The sequence below is a fragment of the Bos indicus x Bos taurus genome, chromosome 2 (assembly GCF_003369695.1).
Source record: "Bos indicus x Bos taurus breed Angus x Brahman F1 hybrid chromosome 2, Bos_hybrid_MaternalHap_v2.0, whole genome shotgun sequence".
NCBI lineage: Eukaryota > Metazoa > Chordata > Mammalia > Artiodactyla > Bovidae > Bos > Bos indicus x Bos taurus.
In genome coordinates this window covers 124074045-124099036 of record NC_040077.1, presented here as the reverse complement: position 1 = coordinate 124099036, position 24992 = coordinate 124074045, and the positions used below count along the sequence as shown (strand labels likewise).

The 24992-nt window shown below is 39.3% G+C and overlaps 1 protein-coding gene across 16 annotated transcripts in view; it reads left to right on the top strand.

Annotated features, from left to right (window-relative positions):
* The window catches only part of EPB41 (erythrocyte membrane protein band 4.1), a 181542-nt gene that overhangs the window by 149108 nt on the left and 7442 nt on the right, over window positions 1-24992 (top strand). For 8 of the 16 annotated variants that reach the window (XM_027518362.1, XM_027518372.1, XM_027518301.1 and 5 more), the window contains 3 exons: window positions 15245-15694; window positions 16828-16956; window positions 24557-24658. In XM_027518362.1, the coding sequence (XP_027374163.1) occupies window positions 15245-15694; window positions 16828-16956; window positions 24557-24658 (681 nt within the window). The remainder of the gene's footprint in view (window positions 1-15244; window positions 15695-16827; window positions 16957-24556; window positions 24659-24992) is intronic. The other 8 variants (XM_027518448.1, XM_027518438.1, XM_027518391.1 and 5 more) reach the window with 1 other exon arrangement.

The following is a 24992-nucleotide window of genomic DNA, read 5'->3' as shown; positions in this document are numbered from 1 at the left end:
GAAAGGAAGACAGAAAATTCAAAAATAGTATGAAACACTAGGAAGTTGCTTTTTTCTTGCCTAGGGTATTGAGCAGAGTAAAGCTATATAGAACTTTTCTACCAAGTTTTCTTCACTTTTGTTCTTCTTCATAGAAATTTTAAAGTCCCAAAGTTCTTTGCAGCATTCTCTGTCATACTGAGAGAGATTATTGTTATGTTGATTCTATTACATATAGAAATTCTGCCTTTTCCCACTGTACTCAAATGAGCCCTGTTGTTTGTAGTTTTGGTAGTAGGAGCAGAGACAACTCTTTACCTGTGGGATGACTCAATCTGCCTCCGCTACTCTGTAGGGAAGAGTATCCATAAGTCTGGTTCATTTCTGCTGCTTTTACCCCTCATGCCTTGGGATCTTCTTTTTACTGTGTCAGAACAAAGAACAGTGCAGAAAGAAACAGGTTGGTGTGGACCTTAGGATTGGATGCCTGAAACAGTTAAGAAGTTGTTTAAGTGAGGAAGCCATAGAAAGTTAGGTTGGAAGAGGAAGTGGGGGTAGCTATGATTCATGGAGTATTTCATTATGTAAATGAAATTCCTGCCATACTAGAACTTGAAAGATAAAAAGAAGAGAAAGTAGAGTGGTTTATTACTCCCACAGATCAGAAATAAAGGTTGAAAGCTAAATAACTTTAATAATAGTCTAACCAAACATACAGATGACAAATTGCCAGGGAAACATCTGCATTGAGAATGCTTTTCTAATCTTTTGTGATTGATATCCTAGAAGGGAGCCCTCCAGTTTATCATAGTCAGAATCCCATTTGGGGTAAATAACAGGATTAAATCTACTCTTAAAGATTAAAGGAGGTGGAGAGGCATAGAGTCCCAACTCTCTTTTCAGGTCCCCCAAATCAATAAAGGATGCAGTTAAATCTCTCATTTTCACCTCTGCTGCTGCTGCTGCAAGGCACTTTAGTCGTGTCCGACTCTGTGTGACCCCAGAGACGGCAGCCCACCAGGCTCCCCCGTCTCTGGGATTCTCCAGGCAAGAACACTGGAGTGGGTTGCCATTTCCTTCTCCAATGCAGGAAAGTGAAAAGTGAAAGTGAAGTCACTCAGTCGTGTCCAACTCTTCACGACCCCATTGACTGCAGCCTACCAGGCTCCTCCATCTATGGGATTTTCCAGGCAAGAGTACTGGAGTGGGGTGCCATTGCCTTCTCCTCTACTGTCTCTTTAAAGAAGAGTTTCCGTATGTACAGAATCCGTCTCAATGCAACACAGGGGATTAGAATTAAAGGCAAACCACTGTTTACTGATATCCATTCTTTAATCACTGCCCTCTAGGCAATGTGTTGCAGGGATGGGAAGCAAAGAAGCAGCATTATCAGAAATTTAGGATTGGATAGGTCCCCAGTCCAACTCCTCTCCCTTCCAGTGCTTGATTCTTCTGTGCTGTATCATTTAGATTAGCCTGTGATGAATTATTTCCCAGGATATAACACATTGTGTCTTTGGACATCCCAGATCTTTGGGTATTAATCACTGATGTATTCAGTCAAAGTCTGTTTCCCTGTAGCTTTCAAAAGTCTGGGTCCTAAATGGAGATATTCTGAAGAATTTTCCATCTCCCACGTTATAAGCTCTTCACAGAGTTAAAAGTAAGTCGTGCTGGAACGAGTCACAGTTCTTGCCCTCAGATAACTTGCCATCTGATATCCAGGTCTGTCCCAGTTTTCCCCCTAGCAGATTATCCTTCTGCTTTCTTCCTCTAGCTTTTCTTGTTTTATCGGCTCTTTTTCCTTCTGGCTCCATTATCCTTTGGTTAATTCCCAGTGGTTTTTTCAGTTTTATGTCCCTTCCCATTGACTCTCCCTCTCTAAAAGAACATTGTGAAGTTCCTGGAGATCTCAGCCTCACCATAGATCACAAGGCACACGGGGGTGTTTGTCTGTTAGATGAAGGAGTTGGGGCTTGCCTTCTCTGGTTTGCATCCTGTAATACCCCCACGTGCTTTGATGTATTCCACTTTGATATGATACAGTTACGGAAACTTATAACATTCTGATGATGATGTAGAGCCCCACCAGAGAAAGTGATACTAAAATTTTGAAATGTTAATCTCTCTCTTTTAGTTTTGCCTGTCTCCTCAAAGCCATGAGGTTCTCAGAGGTATGAAACCTTGTTTCATCTCTTTGCCAAAGATACCTCTGTATCTCAGATACATAACAAATAATTAATATTTGTTAAATTGAATTAAATAGTTCTACAGTAATGGATAAAGTCTAACTTTTCACTTAGAATCTCTTGTACTGGGGCACAAATTTGTACCAAGTGATCCCCACACGCGCAGTCAGTACATGCAGGTAGCCCAAACAATCCCTCTTCAGCCCAGAAGCCTCTCTCCCTCCTGTTAATCCTGTAGCACAGTCCTTGGTTTATTCACAGAATCTACATATACTTCTATGATGTTGTCAATCTCTCTTGTTAATATCTTATAATTTTATGCAGTTAAAAGCTCTTGTCCATTTATCACGGTAATAATCAACTATTTTCATTACAGAATGTTAATATTATCGAGACCAGGGTACTTGTTTATGTGTGTAAATTCATCCCGGGGTGTGATGTCGTTAAGAGTACCTGTTATTTGACATTTTGTTTATCTAAAATACATTTCCAAGAGCAGTTTGGTACATTTGTCTTGTGTTTTACATGCTATAAAAACACCAAATGTATCAAACTGTTGAGCTGTCAAGAGTTTTTGTGTATCAGATAGGCCAGGGGATCACAAACTTTTTCTGTAAAGGACCAGATGACATTTTAGGCTTTGCAGGCCATAGCGTCTCTGTCAAAACTGCTCAACGTTGCCGTTGTAGAGTAAAAACAGCATTGACAAGAATAAACCAAGAAACATGAATGTGTTCCCATCAAACTTTACTTGTGGACACTGAAATCTGAATTTCTTATCATTTGTGTCACTAAATATTTTTTCTGTTTTTCCTAGCCACTTAAAAACGTAAAACCATTCTTGGCTCACAGCTGTACAGAAGCAAGGAGAGGGCTGGCTTTGGCTGCGAGCTGTAGTCTGCTGACCCCCCAACATAGGTCTAGAGAAACAAAACTGATTAGTTAGACTTTATTCCTTTGTATTGTTTCAAAGAGCTGTAGTCACTACCTTAGCATCTTCATTCAGTGTTGAAGTATTTTTGGTCTTGTTTATGATTGAAAATGGAAAACAAAAGACGAGGCACTCATTCCTATTTATCTGGCAGCCAGGATACACGTGAACTAAAAGCTAAAATATCATCACTCCCGCAGCACCCCTGCCTCTGGCAGTTTCTAGACTGTTCTCTATTAACTGTGCTCTTAACATATTCAGTGACAGATTCAGTTAACCCCTCTGTTCTGTTGGATTTTTAAGGTTCCCAAATTCACCTTCTCTTTAGCCAGGTTTTAAAGATATCTAGTGAACATGGTAAGAAGATGACATGATTTTCACTCTGAACTTTTGGTACACCAAAAGTGTATAAATTTAAGGTTGGGTGACTAAAGGAGGTATTTGAAAGGTTCCCCTTTCAAAAGAAAGAAATTTCTCTGAGAGGAATTCCTTAATTCAGGGCCTACTTGGGCAGTATTTATCAATAAGTTAAAAGGAAGTTATATCCTTTTGGAGGCATCTTTGTGCCCTAGTCAACATGGTTGTTTTCTAAAGGATTTCTTCATATCTGTGACTAGCTTTGGGAGGTGCTCTGTAATACATTCCTAAAACTATGTTCCTTTGAGTCCCCTGGTCCAGGATCCTTCAGCTACGACACTCAGTGGAATAAATTGTTTATCCATTAGCAGTTGAGCAAGATATACTTCTCTTTGGGGGATATTTTCTTTGATGTTTTTTCACGTTATTTGCTCTGTTATTATGTAAATTGATCATGAATAAATCTTATTGCAAGTCTGATTCTGGTTGATACTAATCATTAAAGAAACAGGAGTCAGCGATACTGCACATATATAGACCCACTACCCAAAAGCGGGGTGAGGAGGAACCTCTGCTTCAGCAGATCAGCAAGAGATACTGTCAGCCAGTCTTTGTAGAACAATTCTCTTGTTTTCCCCATATTTTCACTCTTTTCTGTGGCCCAGTAATTGTCTTACGCTCAGTCCTAAAACAGAGATAATTTATTGACATGCATTCAGTTCTGAGAATATTAATGTTTTAAATCTGCTTTGGAACGATTTGACTTATTTATACCAAGTTTTAAAAATAACTTTTTTCTAACCCACATAATCAGTCACTACAACACATGTAATTATCACATCTGTTAGAAGCATTTTTAATATGCTGAATTTGTCTTTTTTTAAGAAGCACTCTACAAATTAGTAGTTATTAATACCTCTCTGATCATATTGAGAAACGAAGATATGTTGCAGGAAAAAGAGATTTTTTTCCTTTTCTCTCTTTTTACTGCAGCAGATGGACAGGTATGGACATATGGGTGTGAAGAGAGCTTGCTTTTATAATTAACAGAAGGCTCACTGCTCAATCTCTTATTTAACCATGGGCAAACCTTACCTCTTATCTTACTCTCACAGTCCTAGGGTCTATTGTATTACGCAGGTGGTTACTTAAAACCAACATTACACACTTTGAAGTGGTCTGTTTACTAGCACAAAGCATGTACCTTGTGGCCATGTCTGAGTAATATACAATTTTGTAGTGTTTCTCTACATTCCTCTTGGAAATTGATTGAAAGTGTTAACATGGAAAGCCATTTTCATTGTTATAGGATTTTTCAGGAAAAGAAGACACAGCTAATTAATATCTGATCCTTGTTTTCTGTTGTATGTAGTTCTGTGGAACCAAGATGCTGTTTTCTAGATATCAGATCGGGGTATCATGTTTTTCTTAAGTGCTTATTATTGGCTTTAATCATTTTTGGAATTGGGACTTCTGAGAAATCCTGCCAAATATGTTTGTGTTCCATACTAAGTGATCAGAGTTTTTATGCTGATTATAGCTTCTTGCTTTCCATCTCTTCAACTCAACCCTTCTTAGTATAATGAAATAAAATTGGCTGACCAAAGGCTTCGGGTCTCCTAGACGTGTGTAGTATAACCTTTAATGTATGCTCAATCACTTTGATTTCTGTAGCTCTATTCAGGTTTGAGAGCCCTCATTTGATCTGTGGAGTCCTTGCTGGTGAGTGCAGTGTTAAGGCAAAATTTTCTATTATGTAATAGTTAAAATTTTGCATCAGGCACTGATATTTTACAGCAATTTGCTTTTGCATTCACCTGTTCTGGGGATAATCTAATAACAGCTCTATTTAGGAAATGATAAAAACTGTTTTTGAAGGGTAATTGTCATTGGCAAATTCCATTTGCTGGCATTCATGAAAGGCTGCATTCGAGTGATTTTCCTGCAATAGGCAGTTCTACCAACTGTAATTTAATAAAGGCCAGTGTCTTCCTAAATAAGCTCCTTTATCCAGATGTAGTTTTTATATGACAGAATAGTAGTGGACCATGAAAATGACTCAAATTTTGTGGAGAAGCTAGCGAGCACCCCAAGGATGTATTTCTAGCCAAGGACCACCAGTAGCACACTAGCTTTATTTAAAAAAAAAAAAAAAGAGTAGGAGAGGATATAGACAAGAAAGAAAATGTAGGATGAAGATAAACATATTGTATGACTAGGAATGACACCATAGAGGGGAAATCTCTGACAATCCAGTGGTTACGACCCTGCGCTTCACTGTCAGGGGTCCGGGTTCCATCCCTGTTCTCTGTGTGGTGTGGCCAAAAAAAAAACAACACGCTAGAGAGGAAAGATGGAATTTTAGAATCATCTTTTGCTAGCTGCTTGGTCACTCTGTTGTTAGTTTATCCCCATCTTGAGTGTTTGTGATTCTAATATCCTTTTCTAAACTGCCAGTTGGTCTGAGTTTTCCACCAAAAGTGTATCAAACCTATTATTTATGAAGCTTTTGGGAGTGGAGGGGCCAGGGGGCGTTTTTCTTTTGGGTGATTTCTGTTCTCCTTTCTTCATTTGTTTCCTTTTTTGGCTGAAGAATGGGCTACTGCTGCTTGACCTGTCATCTTTATGTGCTGTTTACACATGGCTTTTACAAAAGAAGCCATTACCACATCTGATTTATCTCTTATTGCAAGTGCCCCTTTAAAAGCATTTGTTTTAACTTAACAAATTAAAAAAAAAAAATCACCAAGTTAGCATTGTCATACAACCAAGGGAAATACTGATATTATTAATTTTTCAAAATAGGGATAAGATTATAACTATTAATAATATAGTAAATGTATAAAGACATATGTTCTGTTTTTTAGAGCTTTTTCCCAAGGCATTTAAAGCCATTCTTTGCTAAGACATAAACTTGCCATATTTTGTTAGAGAGAAGTATGTGGAAAGAAAGCACTCGCAATTAACTGATTTTATCAGGATTGGAGTCTACATTTTTTAGTTTGCATGTTGTAGACCTTTTGGGGGTGTTATTTAAATACATTTTGATCATTTAAGTGACTGTAATATTTATTGTTTACTTTAGTTCAGAACCAGGAGCTGGACTCTTCTGCTGGGTATCTTCCTTCTGTGCTTTAGCAAGATAACCTCGATTCCTGCTGGTTCTGTGGTCATTTGCAGTGCAAAGCGTTTCTTACTGGGTTTGCAAAGCAAGGGTAATGTGCTCTGTGGGCGTATGTGTGTCTGTGCACACCCCTCCCCCTCAATCCCACTGCCACCTTCTGCTCATTCCCTTTGCCTTATCAAAACCTGTTTTTTAAAATTGTATAAGTAAGTCTAACGAGTCCCCCAAGCCCCTTTTTTTCTGACATACAGAAAAGCTGATAAACGTTTAATGTATTAACTTTCCCTGAGACATTTGCATTTTACCAGGCCACACAGTCATTGCAAAGATGATGGTGACATTACAGATTTGATCATATCAGTAAGCATGATTTCCAAGGTCAGTTCTGACTCTCGGTTTACTTGATTGAACAGCAGAATAGAAGGAAGAAAATGGGAAAACCAATGATAGTTTAATAGATGTAGGAGATTTAGGGTTCCTTTGGGTGAAATGATTATAGAGACAGTATGCTGACTCTGAGCCTCTTTTTACAGAAAATTCAGTAATTTCTGGAAACAGAATCTGGGTAGTAACACAAAAAGATATACTTTAGGCTTAGAAACAGCAATAAATCTATGAAGCTTTAAAATAGTACTTTTTGTAACTGATCAGAAATATTCTTAAAACTATTAAAAACAGCCTATCCAGTGTTCTTCTTGAGAATCTTGGCTCAGGAATACTTAAATATCTTCAGAGTGTATCAGTTTTAGTTATTATCTTCTGTCACAGTTTCTTTCTTCTAAGTTCTACCTGGTGATATCCTCTAAAATATAACGAGAACCTGACTCAGACCGTGCTAAGCTGCAAGGAAGACCGGCCTCAGTTAAACCCATGGTGTCGTTATTCGGTCACTAAGTAGTGTCCGACTCTTTGCGACCCCGTGGACTGCAGCACCCCAGGCTTCCCTGTCCTTCACTATCTCCTGGAGTTTTCTCAAATTCATGTCCGTTGAGTCAGTGATGCTATCTAACCATCTCATCCTCTGTCGCCCTCTTCTCCTGCCTTCAGTCTTTCCCAGCATGATGGTCTTTTCCAATGAGTTGGCTCTTTGCATCAGGTGGCCAAAGTATTAGAGCTTCAGCTTCAGCATCAGTTCTTCCAGTGAATATTCAGGGTTGCTTTCCTTTACGATTAGTTAAATCCATAGGGTTGGCTAATTTGGATACTTAAGAAACACTCATATAGGGACTAGTTCTGGGTTGTGTTTCTTTGCAAAAAGGCATATTTTGAGAAATACGACAAATAATATCTAGTATTTGCTTAGCACTTCATTTTGAACACAGTACACAGTTAACCCTCACAATACCCATATCAGGTATATAGTGGTGTTCTGGCTTTCTATGATAAAACTGAGTCTCAGAGCAGTTCAAGGACTGCTCAAGAACAGGCAGTTTTTAAGTGAGAAAACTAGAGCTGCAACGCAGGTCTTTGATGTTTCAGTTCAATGGTATTCTGTTATGCCACAGCTATATCCTAAGTCACTTAGTCCCCAGGTAAAAATGTGATGAAAGTTACAGAAAGTAAATTAAGAAGGCTGGAATTTGTGAGACTCTAGTGACTTATAAAACTACATATTAAAAATGGTGCTTTAAGATCCCCAACCACTAATGAGTTGATTTATTAACCCTGGACTGCCCTTAACTTGCCTTAAATCCCTCAGGTTATTTCACAGAAAGTCTTAGAACCTGAAATAGGATCTTTCAGTCAGTAGGAACCAGCAGATGGGCATGAGAAATGAGGCCTTGGGACTTCCCTGGTGGTCCAGCAGTTAAGACGTTGCACTTCCTTTGCAGAGGGTGTGGGTTTGATCCGTGGTTGGGGAATTAAGATCATGCATGCCATGGTGCAGCCAAAATACAGAAGAAAAAAAGAAAAGAAGCCTTGCCTACTGTTGAGACAGAGAGTCTCACAGCTTTTTTTGGCCTTGGGGGTAATCTGGTTCTTGGCTTTAAAATCATTCAGAAGAAAATAGTTTGGAAGAAAATAGTTGTTTCATTTACACATTTATTGGAAATATTATTAACAGATAGATTAATAGTTCAAATTCCCAGTAATTAAATCAGACTTCAAGTACCAGTTCTGAGGCAAATCAGATTTGGGTCCAAACGCAAACAAACTAGAAACACGATGTCATCAAACCAAAAGACATTTTATAACTGTAATAATTATTTGTTCTTCATCAAAGAGTATTTCTGTTTTTTTGTGCTTAAGCCTCTAAGTATATTTATGTAAAAGTGAAACTCTTGCTGATTTGGAAGTGAGCGTTAGAGACTCTTTAAGATGGCACTGGTAAAGTGGATTAAGACAGGATAGTTATGCATTTAGTGACAGAATTTGTATTTTGGTCTGGCCAGACTAAGAAAATTATTTCACAGTCATCATTTATGTTTCCTGCTTCTCAATTTAATCAATTTGATAAAACAAAATGTCACCTTATCCTGCTAATTGCCCTTCTCTTAAAATTTGTCCTGTATGATTTCAGCAAGTGCAATATTTATTAATTTGTCTATAATGACTGCACATGCATGTGTATATTTGATGATACAATTTTCATTGGTACTCTAAAAATAGATCCTGGAAACCACTGAGTAGAATATGAAGGAGAAGCATTTTTCTGAAAACGTAAGCATACCTTGATTCCAAGGCTCTCTTTAGAAGTTAGCTTTGTAGCTGATGTGACTCTATTTTCTTCCTTCTTTTAACATTGTTCTGTTAACTGTCTAATTCTGCTAATGGTGGACTCAATAACATTGTTGACTGGCTTATTTCAGTGTTTATGTCATGTTATAATACCTGAAAATGCACGCACACACACACACGACACCGTAATTAAGCTTACTCACCAGCTCTGTTAAAGTTTGCCTTCTCCCCAAGCTTTCATCATTGCCCCAACCACCACATAGCTCCGAGTTTATTATGCAGACATACTTAACTGCTGTTTGTATATATCATTGTTAATATCTTCATTCAGCTAAATCTAAGTACCCTGGAAATTGGATGACTTCCTTCTTTTATTTATCTCAAAATCTCCTAAAAGAGGATTCTCTTCTGAGGTGACAATTAAACAGCTATTTACTGAATTTGGCCAGTTCATTCTGATGTCTTGTACTTAATTTTAGTAAGAGAAGATTTCAACCTGAGGTATAGAGCACTCAGCCAAAACAAATAAAACCCACACACACAAAAGAAATATAAAGCATTCTGATGTGAAGTATGTGTTTATCCATAGTCAGTATCACTAATCTAGAGCTAATGTTCAGATCAGGTCTTGGGATACTTTAATATTTTATATTCCCAGTGCTTTTGTGACTTTGGCAAGTGAATGATCATTTTCCATGTGTCTTCAGATGTCTAATAAGACATTCTCAGAAAATCTGTGACAACTCACAGATACAGCCATATTTTTATTCATATGCCTGAGAATATCACTGCCATCTCTAAATCAGAAAACATTAAACAAAATGTAATTAAGCTACACTTTAAATTTGAGCTATTTTTTCCACTCAAATAGATTAAGTCCATCACCATTGACTTTGACTTTCAAAACCCACTCAAAACACTAAATTACTAGTGTTTTATATTATATTCTCCGTATAAAAGAATTTGTATACCATTACCAGTTGCTGACATTTCTTATTATTCTTTCCATTAACTACTTCTTCATTTAGGAAACCATTAAGGTTTATTTTTAACTGTTTTCAAAGGCTTGGAGGATATTAAGGATTTATTAGCACTTCCTTCATAGATTTTTTTACCAGACTCCTCAGGTTTTACAGATCATTTCATTATGAAACCAGTGTAAAAGCTTGCATAAGAAAAATCATTTAATAGCATTTTTATTATAGAGGTAATGCATATTCATTTTTAAAAGGTTGTGAAATACAGAAAAACACAAAGAAAGAAATTAAATTACTTGCAGTCCTACCTCTATTGATATTTTAGTATACCTTGAGGTCTTTTTCATGTGTATAATTACACATATTAGAAAGTATAATTCTTAAATGGATAAGAAATAAAACATAGTATATTATCAAGAGGAAGATTTAGTCTTTGAAGTTAGCATTTTTGCCTTCTTCCCTCATTCCAACAATCTAATCATGGTCCTGAAATCAAAATGTATCCCTGGAATCATGTGACAAGGTTGACAGTGAAAAAGCTGTTCTTCACTTGGTCCTCAACTGCCTACCCAGGATTTTAATATATACGAAGATAAAGTGAGACAATAGCAGGTTCTTTTTTTTTTTTTTTTTAACAGAGAAAGGAACTATTTTCCCATTGCCAACTAAAGGTAAAATTGGACTTTACTAGGCAAGGAACAAGTGACAAAATGGAGAGAATTACTACATAGACCCTCCAGAAAAAAGAAAAAAAAAAAAAACAAACAGTATATGGCTCTTGCTTATGCAGCAAAATTTTAGAAAGATTTCAGGATTTATCTTCACTGTGATGCTTATAGGATAAGAGAGTCTTGTCAGCATAACTGTACTTATTTCAATAAAATAGATAAATCCCTTCCTTCAAAAATAACCTAAAAAGGAAGACACTGGTTTGCATTTAATGAAATAACAGCGAAATACATATAAAACACCCATATCCCACTTTTAATAATATCTGTAATCCCTAAGTCAAGAGAGAGGTTATTTATAACTCATAAAAGCACATACATGCTCAGGGCTTGATCCTGTGACATAATCTGTTTGAGTAAGTCATTGTCAAGAGAAAGCCTTTAGGAGGAAAAAAAAAATTCCAAAAAAAAAAATCAAGAGTTTTTTCTCCCCCAAAGAAAATACTGGTTTATCATACTTAGCAGGAACTACTGACTTCTTAAGTAAAACAGAGTTTTCAGTCAAACAATGTTCCTGCTCACTTAAATACTGGTCTAACATTTTTCCTTCTCATATTCTTGAAACCAACTAGACAACCTTGTGACATATCCTTCAGAAGATCTGTTTAAAGTTTCCAGGCCAGTTTGGTATATGGGGCTGTGCAGAATCTTATATAATCCAATGGTCCATGCTGATGGTCATAGCCAAAGGCACAGCACTGTCAGTTAAAATTCTTTACTCATGTTAGATGCCAAATTGTGTGTGTCTTATGTCATAAGGATTTTATATCTTCTTTTTGCCCCAATCACTTCTTCTGGCTTTCCAGCCATCTGCTTATGTTTCAAAGTATGGTGTCAGCCACTAAGATCAGACTCCGCTGAGAGGACTTTGGGCAATTTTTGTACTTCTCAAAAGAAAAGTCAGGGTTATTGTATATTCTTTTGAATGTAATAGGATGTGTCCTTTGGGCCTACTAGAAATACTTTCTGTTGCCATGGGTAGAAATGGCCTTTGGAATCAGACACTGACCTTAGGGTTAGGTTAAACTCTAGTTCCATTAGTTCGCAGCTCTCGCCTGCTTACCCTCTCCATTTTTTCATCTATAAAATAGAAATAGTGACTACCTCGTAATGAGGTTGTGAAAAATGAAAAGAGAAAACTTGCTAGAGTACCTGTCACATGGTGAACATGCCATAATGTTAGTTTTCCTCTGATGTAGAACACAGAATGCTGGTCTGGTCAAGGGGGCCACTTTTTATGTTCTTCCTAAACGAGCCTTTTCAGTTTTTGAATAGCTTGAGGCAAAACAGTTCTCAGGGCTCCTGAATTTATCTAGTATAATTTCAGCAAGTTTTTACTGAACATCTATATGTGCCAAAAACTGTGCAAGAGAGATATAGAGCTAAGAACTACAGAAGTCCTTATCCCCCAAGGAGCTCAGTCTGATGGAAAAGACAGATGACTAAACCAATGATGGCAGGGTACAGTGGGAATGAAAGTCGCAGTATCTAAACATACTTTAGGCATCCAGGAGAAAACTTCCAGAAGAACTAACATGAGCTGAGTAAGGACTTGCAGGCAGAAGGAACAATACAATATTGACAAAGGCACAGGGGCAAAAGAAAGCATGCTCTGTTCTAAGAATTGCAAATTGTCTTGAGTTAGTAGAGAGAAGGGTGTGTGTGGAGGTGTAGCAGAGTGAAGCTGGAGAGAGAGAGAAGAGTCATATTTTAAAGTATTTTCTGTGTGTTAGAAAAGGACCTGAACGTTAACCAAAAGTCGGTGAAGAGTCACTGAAGAACTTTAAGCTGAAAAATGGAATTTTCAGTGTTTCATTTTTAGAAATAAACACTTTCACAGCAGAATAAAGGATGTGTTCAGGAAAGGATTGAGATGAGAAAGGAAGAAGGAAAAGAAAATTTGTTTAGGGCATTAGCAGTAAGTTGGGTGAGGCATTATAAGAGCCTGAATGGAGACATTAAGTGTGGGAATAGAAAAGAGCAGATACGGGACACACTAAAGTGGACTGGATGAGTTTAGTTTGGGGCATATTGTATCCCATATGCCTGGGAGAGTGTCCAGTAAGTAGTTGGCTGTGTTGTCCCAGAGATCTCGACAGCGGAGCCAACTGGAGCGGCTGATTCGACCATATGTGAGAGTGCTCTAAGTAGTAATCCAACCCAACTGTTATCAGTTTTCCTTTATTTCCAGTGACTAATACGTATTTGGTGATCGGTAAATATTTGTTGAATTGATATTACTGTGGCCACAGCTTTTACCCTTGGTCTCCTCAATTCCTGCTTTGGAAAAAAAATGATCAATCTATCTAATTTTACTCAGCAGTAGGCAACTTTGGGCCAGGTGGTGCTGGCCTCAGCAATGTTTGATTATCAGTTGGTCAGACTGGTATAAAATTGGCTCTTCCTTGATTATCTTAGGCATTTTCCTGGTTATTAATCAACCTTCTCAGTTGTGACAAAATTATCTGGAGAAGCCTCTCCATGTGACTGGGTTTGGATATGCTGTTCACAGCATTAGAGCTAGCATACAGCAATTTGAGAAAGCCAACTGTTTATTACCAGTGAATCTATTTTGGGCAGCTCCATAACAGCTTGTCTGACTCGAAAGAAATGGTGAGATAAGTGCCTTAGAAAGTAGTACAGAGTGTTAGTAACGTAACAACAAACTCATTCTGGTGTCCCCCAGGCCCTAGCCTATTATTGGTGCTCAGATAATGTTGATTGAATTAAGTGAATCTACATGGTAATTGAGAATTTACAGAGTGCTTTCCTATACTATTGTATTTGATCTTTCAGAACCCTGTGAGTCAAACCAAGTATTATTCTCACTTTAAATATGAGGAAATTCATATATGCTTAGCATGAATAGTTTATATATCTCTGATATACCTTCAGACAAAGACAGTTTCTCTTGTCATCTTTCAATCCCGTTTTTCATGTCCTACGTAATATTCATGATCAGTCAATGAAAGACCTACCTAATGTGAGTTCAACTTGTACCACTTTGAAATGCTCTTAAGTTAGACTGTTCTTAGAGGTAAAGTTGGCCTGGAGTTCTGAAGTGCAGTGCATCTTTTCTTCTCTTACTAGACCGCTGGTTTATATTCATCACAGTGTAGACTGGTTTACAACTTAAGGAGCAGCAACGATTTTTTTTTAAAAATATAATACACATAGTGTGATTGCAGCACTAAAACGTGTAGGCTGGTCCAAGCATAAGTTGTCTATTCCAGGAACACCTTTTTAAAAGAGTGCTTTTCTGTTAATTTCCTATATGGCATGTAATATGGTAAACTGATTTTACCAAAATTTCAGGCCTACGTGGCTTATTTATAGCTCTCTGGTGAGCACATGCCAGTTTTCCTAACATTTGGCTTCTGTTAGATTGTTCGTTTCTCACATGCTTCGTGTTCTTTTCCTGCTATGTGAGTTCCTACTCTTCTTCCAACCACATCACTTTTCTTTAAACATTAGGAATAGGTCCACACACTGTGATGTTACCTTCTCTTCCACATTCTCTTCAAAGTTCTTATTTTAGATCTGTTTATCCTTTGATGTGAGACATGTAGCCCAAGAGGGAACTCTGTGTTTCCAGGATTTATTTCTCTCAGGAGTTGGAGACATTGTCATTCATCCATGGAGAAATACTTCTCAACTGCTGATAAATCATGTTTATTCTGTTTAAAAGCATTGTCTCACTATTTCTGATATTATAGTTAATTCTTTGACCATGATTGGATTGTCTGTGCTGGATGTACTCACCTTCCATATCTCTGCCAACCAAAGTCTAGATTTCAGCTTCTCCATCATGGGCCAGCATGATGATACATATGGCTTGGAGATGTATGGAACATTTTTCAATCTGAGCAGACTCATCCAGCTATGTTTTATCAACTCATAAATTGCCCTGTGTCCTGTGCATAGTAATGAGTTAGGTATTTAGGAATAGTTTCCCCTCTGAGTATGAAGAGTATGTTTTACAGAGAAGTCCATAGTTAACACAAACTGTTCCTCTGTGAGGCACATCAGAATCATTTCTCAGATTAACCATGCTGTAGAACTATGACTAAAATGGTGTTGGAATTGTTTAAGCTGCTGACATGTTTAGTGAACAGCAAGTAATTCTTCCTTTTGACCACCTTCAGGAGCTTAGATTCCTAGTTTATATTAGTATTAATATTTTCGAGGCCTCCTAGAAATCATTGTTGATTCTCAGAGTTCACTGTGTTCCCCACCTACTCCTAATCTTCTCACTCTTGTGTGTGTTCATTCATTTGTAGAATATAAATGGCATTCGCACCGAGGAGGTGGCTGCCGTGACCACGGGGCCATCTACCAACCCTGACTCTGAATGGGAGGGCCCCAAGCGTTCAGTAATTCCTAGTAAGAGCCAAATGACCGCTTCACCGGAGTCTCCAAAAATCTTTGACTTTGGCTCCCTCCCTGTAAGCAGCAAGGAGACAGAAGACAAGGAGCTGGGGGCAGCTGGCTCTCTTGATATTAAGGAAGAGCTGAGAGGTCCCAGTGGGGAGTGTGTAGGAGTGGAGGAACAGGCCAGTGCCTTACGGGCCTCAGTATCACCAGCTTCCTCCCAGCTGCAACTTGGTGAGAAAAAGGCAGAGAGTAGTGAGCAACGTGTTGCACCAGGAAAGCCACTTGGAAAGCAAAATGGATCATTTCTTGACTCTCGTGTGGGTAACCAATTCCCCACCCTCATTCGAAGTTTCCAGGTAGTAACTGATTCAGTGATGCAGATCTAACGACTCACTTTGGGAGAGGGCCAGAATCTATTCTGCGGAGGAGGTGGTGGTGGCAGTGGTGAGGATAGTTGCCTCTTGGCTCTTTTCAAAAATCACAGAGTAAAATTGCAATTCTTGATTACTACAAGTAAATGTATTCAGAGTCATTAATACTACCCCCAAAACTCTTTTCCTCGATTGAGAACGGGCTTCGTAAAGAGGCGAATTTCTGAGACTTCTGTGATGAGGGGCCTTCAGTGTTCTGAGACCCTGCCCCCAAAACTCAAATACTCTTAATCAATTAAAAGGGGTAACTGACTTTTTAAATGAGGAGTCAGGCCCCAAATAATGGCTTATGTATTGCACCAAATAGTGCAGCCCACCACTCCCACTGACCGCACTCACGGGAGCTTCCATGATCATAGGCACTAATCTCCTATGCTAAGGTGGATGGCCACTTAACTTTACCACAATCATATGCTAGTTTCAGGGTGATTTATAGTCTTGGGGAAGGTGAGCTGATGGACAGGAAACCTTTGATATTTCGCTTAAGTTCATTCTCTGGAAATTCTGAGATTAATCACCAGGTGGTGGTAAAACTGATTATCTTCTCTCCACTTTTTCCAATATTGTTTTCTTTTCAATAACTCCAAAGTGAATGTCTGACATTGATTTGAAAGAAGTTAATGAATTGCAGGGCAATGTGTTCCAATGCCAGTGCTATGTCATGTACCATTTGTACTAAGGGGAGGAAATGTGGCTGATTTCCTTAATTTTAATGGTACAGTCACAAGGACAAACAGAAGTGATTGCTCTTTGGCAAATAGTTTTATATTCAAATTCTGAAGGTCCATCTGAAGTGTTCTGTTTCACCACGCGTAACTGTCTGATACCATTGCTTTCCATTAAGCCTGCGAAAGTGAACAGTAGTGCTGTTCTTTAATGTCCTTGGTGATTCGACACCTTGTCAGGGCTACACTGGAATAGTGTCCAAGGCTTGGGCAGAGGTTGAGCTAGCCCTTTGCTTGATCAGAGCAATCACTTTGATCAGATCAATGTCAGAAGATTAGGTAGCCACAGCCTCCAGAGGACTCCGGTAACTCTCTTTCTTTACTGCCTCACAGCCTCCCCTGGTGAAGACTCAGACCGTCACGATCTCAGACACTGCCAATGCTGTGAAAAGTGAAATTCCAACCAAAGACGTCCCTATCGTCCACACGGAGACCAAGACCATCACGTACGAGGCTGCCCAGGTGGGACACGGTTCAGTGTTTCAGAACCAGAGACTATCCAGTAAACATGATAAATCACCTCTCTACACAGGGTTTCTCATCACTTGCTGCAAATAATACTAGGCTTTTCTGGGGCAGTCCTTTTCAGAAGAGATCACTCATCTCAAGATGTCCCCAGATACTTTATTAAAAGCAAAATTATCTTGGATCTGATGGCTTATATCCACCGAGTTCAGTTAGGGAAGACAATCCAGTGTGATGGTTGAGAACATGGGCTTTGCGTCAAACAAACCTGAGCTCAGGTCCCAGCTTCTCCATATATTAACTTAAACAAGCGGTTGAGCATCTGGGAGCCCTGATGCCCCCGCTCCACCCCCCATACCCGCCTGCACCGTGTTAGTATCTACCTCATGATTCTGTTGTGAAACTTGTGTAAGATGGTACTTGAACACCACACCTGAAATGTAAGTAAGAGAAAGAAAGTGACGTTGCTCAGTCGTGTCCGACTCTGTGACCCTATGGACCCCATGGAGGACCAGGCTCCTCCATCCATGGGATTTTCCAGGCAAGAATACTGGAGTGGGGTGCCATTTCCTTCTCCAGAAGATTTTCCTGACCCAGGGGCTGAACCTGGGTCTCCCACATTGTAGGCAGACGCTTTACCGTCTGAGCCACCAGGGAAGTCTAAGTAAGGAAGTAAGAGCTAAAATATTTATAATCAATTTATTACAATTAAATTTAAAATCATATAAGAATTTAGTGCTTAAAATTTTGTTTACTTCCTACTTTTAGTAAAATTTCTCCTTCCTTGTTGATAATTTGAATGAACTCGTCTTGCTTAGGTTGAGTCATTTCCTTTTTCATTCACAGAAACCAAAAGTGCAAAAAACTTCTCCGTCTATAAACTGAACTGTTTATTCATTACTGCAGCAAGTATTTGAGCATTTATGTATTAGGCCAAAGCAATGTACAGGGTGGACACAGGCCCTTCTCTCTGAACTGACGTTCCAGTCTGGAGAGACAGGCAATAAAACCCAGATGTATACATTTCAGACAGTGATAAGTGCTTTAAAGGAACTAAAATAGGATCAAGAGTCAGACAATATGCGATAACATGAAGAGTTGCTATTCTGGGCCTGGAATAGTCAAGGAAATCCTCTCTGAAAAGGTGACATTTTAGCTGAAGCCTGCATGATGGGAAGGAGGCGGCCGCGTGGAGCTCTGGCTGGCTGGTTTCACACAAATCCTTTCGGTTAATCCTCACATCACCATAAGCTGGGTGATGACATCCACCTTTGGGCAGCAGTGTCACTTGCCAATTAAAAGCACATTCTTTGCAATTAGACAAGTGGAATGTATATCCCAGCTCAACCATGTACTAGTTGGATAACTTTAAACAAATCACTAATCTCTAAGCCTCTGTTTCCTGCCTATAAAATGGGGATAGTCCTACCTACCACTGCAGGTTTTGGAGAAGGATGAAGTGAAGTGGCGTCTGGACAGCGCTTGGTGTGTTCATAGACATTCAGTTAACGTGGTGTGCTTCCGGCTTCTCCCTCTTGTGGTCTCAGCTGTGGAATTTGAGTTTGGTAAATAATGACTTGCTCCATGGCTTCAGGTTTTCTGGCAGTGGTGATAAAGTAGCCTCATTTAGGCAGTGGTTTTGGAAGATGGTTCCTAAAGCTGTGTGCTGAATCTATTAAAGGAGGGGCTGCCTGGGGACAGGGATACGGCTTCTGGCAGGTTTAGGGGGATGCTTGTGAAGAACTGAAGTGTAGCCTGAGGAAACGAGAAGAAAGAGCTATGTCAGGAGAGACAGAGACGGATGAACAGGACTTGGCAGTGGCGGGGACTGCAGAGGAAGGCAGAGGACGTCCCTTTAAGATTGAGCACAGTGAGCCAGGAGTGTTTTGAAAGAAGCACTTGCATATGGGAGGGAACTCTCTAAGCCGTCACTACCATGGAAACCATGGAAACAGCTGTCTGTCAATAGAGAGCAGGTTTGCAATTTATAGTACGTCCAATTAAGGTAATTATGTGCAACCATTAAAAAAAGCTTCTGATGGGAATAATCTATGTGATAAATTGGTAAATGAAGAAAATGCAGTACAATATGGTATAAATAATATGCTGTTTATGTGAGGGAAAAGGGTTGTATGTATAGGTATGGATACAAAGGCTTATATGTGAATATACTGTCTCTTGAGTGGGTGCTCAAAAACACAAAAACCCACCACTGGATGGCCTGGGATGAAGAGGCCTGGGACTTCAGTCTGTGGTCAGGAGTGGGAGGGACACTGACATTTCATCTCCATTTTGAATATTTTAAATTTTGTAACGTGCATATCAAAAAAAATTTTTAATGGTTCAAAATAAATTACTTAAAAAACTGTTTGTGCCATTCTGCCCACAGAAGCCCATGTATGGTTTGAGTGTATCCCATACAAAAATTCATTTTAAAATATGCTAGCATGTAAGAGAAATACAGAGGCCCCATGATGTACAAGATAAAGCCTGTGGGCCCTGGAGTTAGAGAAACTTGGATCTTCTTTAAAAATATATATATATATAAATAAATAAATAAATAGTCATTTATTTATTTAGCTGCGCTGGTCTTCATTGTGGCATGTGAGATCTTTAGCTGTGGCATGCAAACTTTTAGTTGTGGCCTGTGGGATCTAGTTTCCTGACCAGGGATGGAACCCAGGCTCCCTGTGTTGGGAGTACAGAGTCTTAGCCACTGGACCACCAGGGAAGTACTCAAGAAACCTGGATCTTAATTCCAACACCTGCTAGCTTTGTGACCTTTAGCAAGTCAATCTCCAAGCCTTAGCTTTCTCTTCTGAGAAATACCTTTATAAGGTTATTGAGATAAAGATAATATTTTCCTGGTGCATAGTGGCTATTCCAGAATGATAGCTATTGTTATATTGTTATGCGTCTTCCTTTATTTCACTTTAACCAGGCTTAAGACACTTTAACCAGCTACCAGCTACCTAGTAGCTCAGCTGGTAAAGAATCTGCCTGCAGTGTAGGAGACCCTGGTTTGATTCGTGGGTTGGGAAGATCCCCTGGAGGAGTGATAGGCTACCCACTCCAGTATTCTTGCCTGGAAAATTCCATCGCCAGAGGAACCTGGCAGGCTTTAGTTCACAGGGTGGCAAAGAGTTGGATGCAACTGAGTGAATTTCACTTGTATACATCTACCTTCATTTCACTTTAACCAGGCTTAAGACAAATTTATAGTTTGTCTTACTTCTTACTGACTAGGCAGTGAAGTATGGTGGGGAAGTGTTGACTTTGAAATTGGATTTACTGGATTTGAACCTGTTCATCACTTACTAGTATCCAGTCAAGTTACTAAATCATTTTGTGCCTCAGTTTCCTCATTTGTAAAATGGGGCTAATAATAGTTCTACCTCATAGGGTTGTTGCAAGGAATGAATAAGTTAATGTACATAAAATGTGCATTTCAGATTAAGTTGTCACTACCATAGAAACCACCCAAGTGCCCCTGAATAGGGAACGGGTTACATAAATTATATATAGTACATCAATTATGGTAATTCTTTGCAGTTATTTTTTTAAGCTTCTAATGGGAATATCTACATGATAAATTGGTAAATGAAAAAGCACAGTGCAAGATGGTATAAGTAATATGTAGAAAAAAGTGACTGGCACATGATAAGCACCAGATAATTATTTGCTATTGTTACTATTTACTATAATTATTTCTGCTCCTGTTTTTAATATCTTGCCAGACAAGTAAACCTGGGAACCTTATTTCAATTGGTCCATAATTCCTACACTTTGGGATATGGTGAGAGGAGGTGGGGAGCCAGAATAGGGTTTTTTACTTTTTTCATGTATACGTATGTATGTGTACTTGAGGTAATATTTACATGCAGCGATATGCACAGTGATAAGAGTTCGGTTTGATTGGTTTTGATAAATGTGTCTATGTGTGTAACCAAGACATTTTGGGGACACAGAACATTTCCATGACCCCTGAAAACTTCTTCATAGCCTTTTCCAGTCTTTGCCTATTCTTGAACTTCATATAAATGGAAGTATACAGTCATACCCTTTTCTGTCTAAAGATGCTTTTTCAGAGTCACGCACGTTATATGAATCCATAGTCCACTGTTTTGTATCGTTGAGTAGTATTCCATTGTACAAATATACCACAATTTGTTTATCCTCTCATTTCTTGGTGGACAGTTGAGTTGATTCCAGTTTGGGGGAAATATAAATAAAGCTGCTTTAAACATTCACGTGCAAGTCTTTCTGTGGACACATGTTCTCACTTATCTTGGGTAAACACCTAAGAGGGGAACTGCTGTGTCATAGGATGAGGGAATGGTTAACTTTATAAGCAACTGTGAGAGCCACAGAACCCTTTTTGGAAACACCGGCAAGAAAAGAGGCCCCATGTGGGAAGAGCATAAGTCAGAAATCTTAACAGTGTCTCCTCCCTCTTCTACCTTCTCAAGACAGAAAAGGAGGAATAAGGGGGTGGGTGGAGGTAATAGATTCTCAGGTTTAGCAGAGGAGGAGCTCTTCAAGAAGATTTAGACCTCCTGGCACACAAATTCTTTTTTTTTTTTAATTAAAAATGTTATTGACCTTTGGCTGATTCATGTTGATGTTTGGCAGAAACCAACACAATTCTGTAAAGCAAGTAGCCTTCAATTAAAAAATAAATTAATTGAAATATAAATAAATTTAAAATAAAAAGTATTGAAATATACTTGATTTACAGTATTGTGTTTCAGGTATACAGCAAAGTGATTCAGTTATATATATATATGTGTGTGTGTGTGTATGTGTGTATATGTGTGTGTGTGTGTGTGTATATATACATTCTTTAGATTCTTTTCCATTATTGGTTATTATAAAATATTGAATATAGTTCCCTGTTGGTTATAGATAACCAACAGTAAGTCCTTGTTGGTTATCTATTCTATATATAATAGTTTGTATTTTAATCCCAGACTCCTAATGTATCCCTCCCTGCTACACACCCTTTCCTCTTTGGTAATCATAAGCTTGCTTTTGCTGTGTCTATTATTTTTTTCTGTTATACAAATAAGTTCATTTGTATCATTTTTTTAAGATTCCACATAATATAAGCGATATCATATAATATTTGTCTTCTTCTGACTTCACTTAGTATGATAATCTCTAGGTTCATCCATGTTGCTGCAAATGGCAAAATTATTTCATTCTTTTTTATGGTTGAGTAATATCCATTGTGTATATATTGGGACACAAATTCTTAACAACTTACAACATACTTTTATTTTTCAAATCTCTTTTGATCTTCACAGCTACAGTAGAAGCAGAGCACAAGACTTCCTGTTGTAAAAGTGAGAAAAACTAAAACTCAGAAAAGTCAGAATGACTTGCCAAGATCCCATAGCCATCCACTGTCTGAGCTGGGACCCGAACCCCAGTCTTTAGACAAGATGTCTTTGCCCTCAGTCCTAGTTGAAACACTTACTAGTGTAGAACCTTGACAGTTTATTTAACTTCTCTGGACCTCAGTTTTCTTAACTTTCTATACAGTTAAGTTATAGAAAGTTAACTTTCTATATAGTGTAATAATAGAACCTACTTCAGATATTGATAGGTGTGATTGAGGTAACAGTTGCATTATATGCTTGGCATATAGCATGAGTGCAATAAATATTAGTTGAGTCTGAATCTAAGGTAGAGCAGTGGGTCTGGGCTGAAGAAGGTGTTAGTGAACTAGTCAATAATATGGTAAGAGGTGGCTGGCATGAGTGAAAGACTTAGATGACACCATCAAGTTCCCTCTGTTTTATCCAGATTCCTACCTATCTGAGCCACCGTGGCTCAGAGGTTAAAGTGTCTGCCTGCAATGCGGGAGACCAGGGTTTGATCCCTGGGTCGGGAAGATCCCCTGGAGAAGGACATGGCAACCCACTCCAGTATTCTTGCCTGGAGAATTCCATGGACAGAGGAGCCTGGTGGGCTACAGTCCATGGGGTTGCAAAGAGTCGGACCCGACTGAGCAACTTCACTTCACTACTTGGAAGGGAGCCCAGCCAGGGACTCTTCCCTAATGCTCTTCCCCTCCTCCTGCCCTCCGCTCAATGCCTCAGATTTTTGGCTCAATGAAATGTGGTCCTTACTCAAAAGGGCTGGAGGCCTCTACTTATAATATAAATGACTTCTGTAAAGAGGCAGAGAAAGAGAGTAACCAACACATTGCTTGCTGCAGGATACTTTATGAAAACAATTGCAGTTCTCTAAATCCCCCGCTGAGTCAGTGTTTGATGCCAGTGTCAGGCAGTTCCGGCCTCGCCTGTCTGAAAAGCGTGTAGCTGTAGGTAGCCTCCATCCTCCTCCCCTCGTTTCTTTTCATCTTAGTCAGGGATTGTCAGCAGCTCTGAGTCTGCTACTGGCCCAAATGGTTGCTGATAACTGTTCATCAGGCGGAGTCTGGCTCCTGCCAAACATTTCTTTTCCTTTTTTGCTAATGTCGTTTCTCAGCCTGATCATAATATATTTATCTTGGTCCTAGTAGAGTGAGCTCCAGAGAAACAAGAAGTAGCCCCAGCCCTTGTTCTCTATGTAGACTAGTTGTGTAGCCCAGCGTTTTAAATAGTTTTAAACTCCTCCTGTAATGAGGAGGATGCATTTCAATGATAGTTTTGGTCTCAGTAAGTGTCATTGAGATATTCTATGTATTTCCCCCTACTTAGCCTTGAAAGAACATACCTCATGTGCTCCAGTCTTTCATATTGATCTTCAAAGAAGATAGCCCGAGATTCCTTATACCCCATCAGGGACCTTTCCTGGTTCTTTCTGGAAAGTTCTGGCATATGACTCAGAATCTAGCCTTGCTTTAGCAACCAAGAGTTTATACCTTTCCTTCTTGCCTTGGGTGGTGTGTAAATAGCTCTAGATTTGTAGAGAGGATTGGTTTTGAGTCCTTGGGCAAACCATTCACTTTCTCTGAGCCTGAGTCTTACCTCTAGTGGTAAAAAAAAAAAACAACCCACCTGCCAGTGCAGGAGATATAAGAGATGTGGGTTAGGTCCCTGGGCCGGGAAGATCCCCTAGAGGAGGGCATGGCAACCCACTTCAAATCTTGCCTAGAGAATCCCAGGGACAGAGGAGCCTGGTGGGCTACAGTCCATAGGGTTGCAAAGAGTTGGACACAACTGAAGCACGCACACACACACACCTTACCTGGGAGTGCTATTAAGTTTCTGCCTTTTCTACTCATATTGATAGGACTCATGTAAGCATCAAAAAAAGCTGAAGTTTTGAAAGTCATTTGTGAGCTGTCACATGCTGTATACTTATGCATAGTTACTGTCACTGGTTTTGAATCTGTGGTTACACAGCCTCCTCCGGTCTCTGATCCACTCCTATCCCTGACCCAATGCTGAGGAAACTGGACTCGTCCAGCTTTTTTGGAAGGAGCTTTGTTCCCAGGAGATTATTTTTATTTATTAAGTAAGAGATCACTGGAAGGGAATTGGGGGTTTGCTTTAGGATGCACAACTGCAGAGCAAAGCTGCATCTCCAGCATCTGCCCCCAAGGCTTCCTGAGAGGCATGCTGATGTGTTGTGTCTCCTTCTGCAGACGGATGACAGCAACGGTGACTTGGACCCAGGAGTTTTGCTGACAGCTCAGACCATCACATCCGAGACCACCAGCAGCACCACCACAACTCAAATTACCAAGGTAACAGACAGCTAGAAATTCCTTATGAAATCAAGTGGCATGCCAGGCTTCCTGCCTCTCTGCAAGAACCCCAGTCCATAAACAAGGATTTTCAGCTTTATCCTTACTGAGGCAAGTTATTCCCCATGTTCAGGTGGAAAGGCCCTGGTGCTTTCCCCAGTAATAAACCCAGGGAGACCCTGAGCATCCCTACCTCCTTAGTGGTCTCATAGAGTCACATGTTTTTCTCTTTACACATTCCTCTGTCTCCCTGGTCAGTGCTTCCTCTGTCTGGCTGGGGAGGTCAGTTTAAAGGCAAGTTTTGTTGGGATTATTAAGCAACCGTATTTTCTAA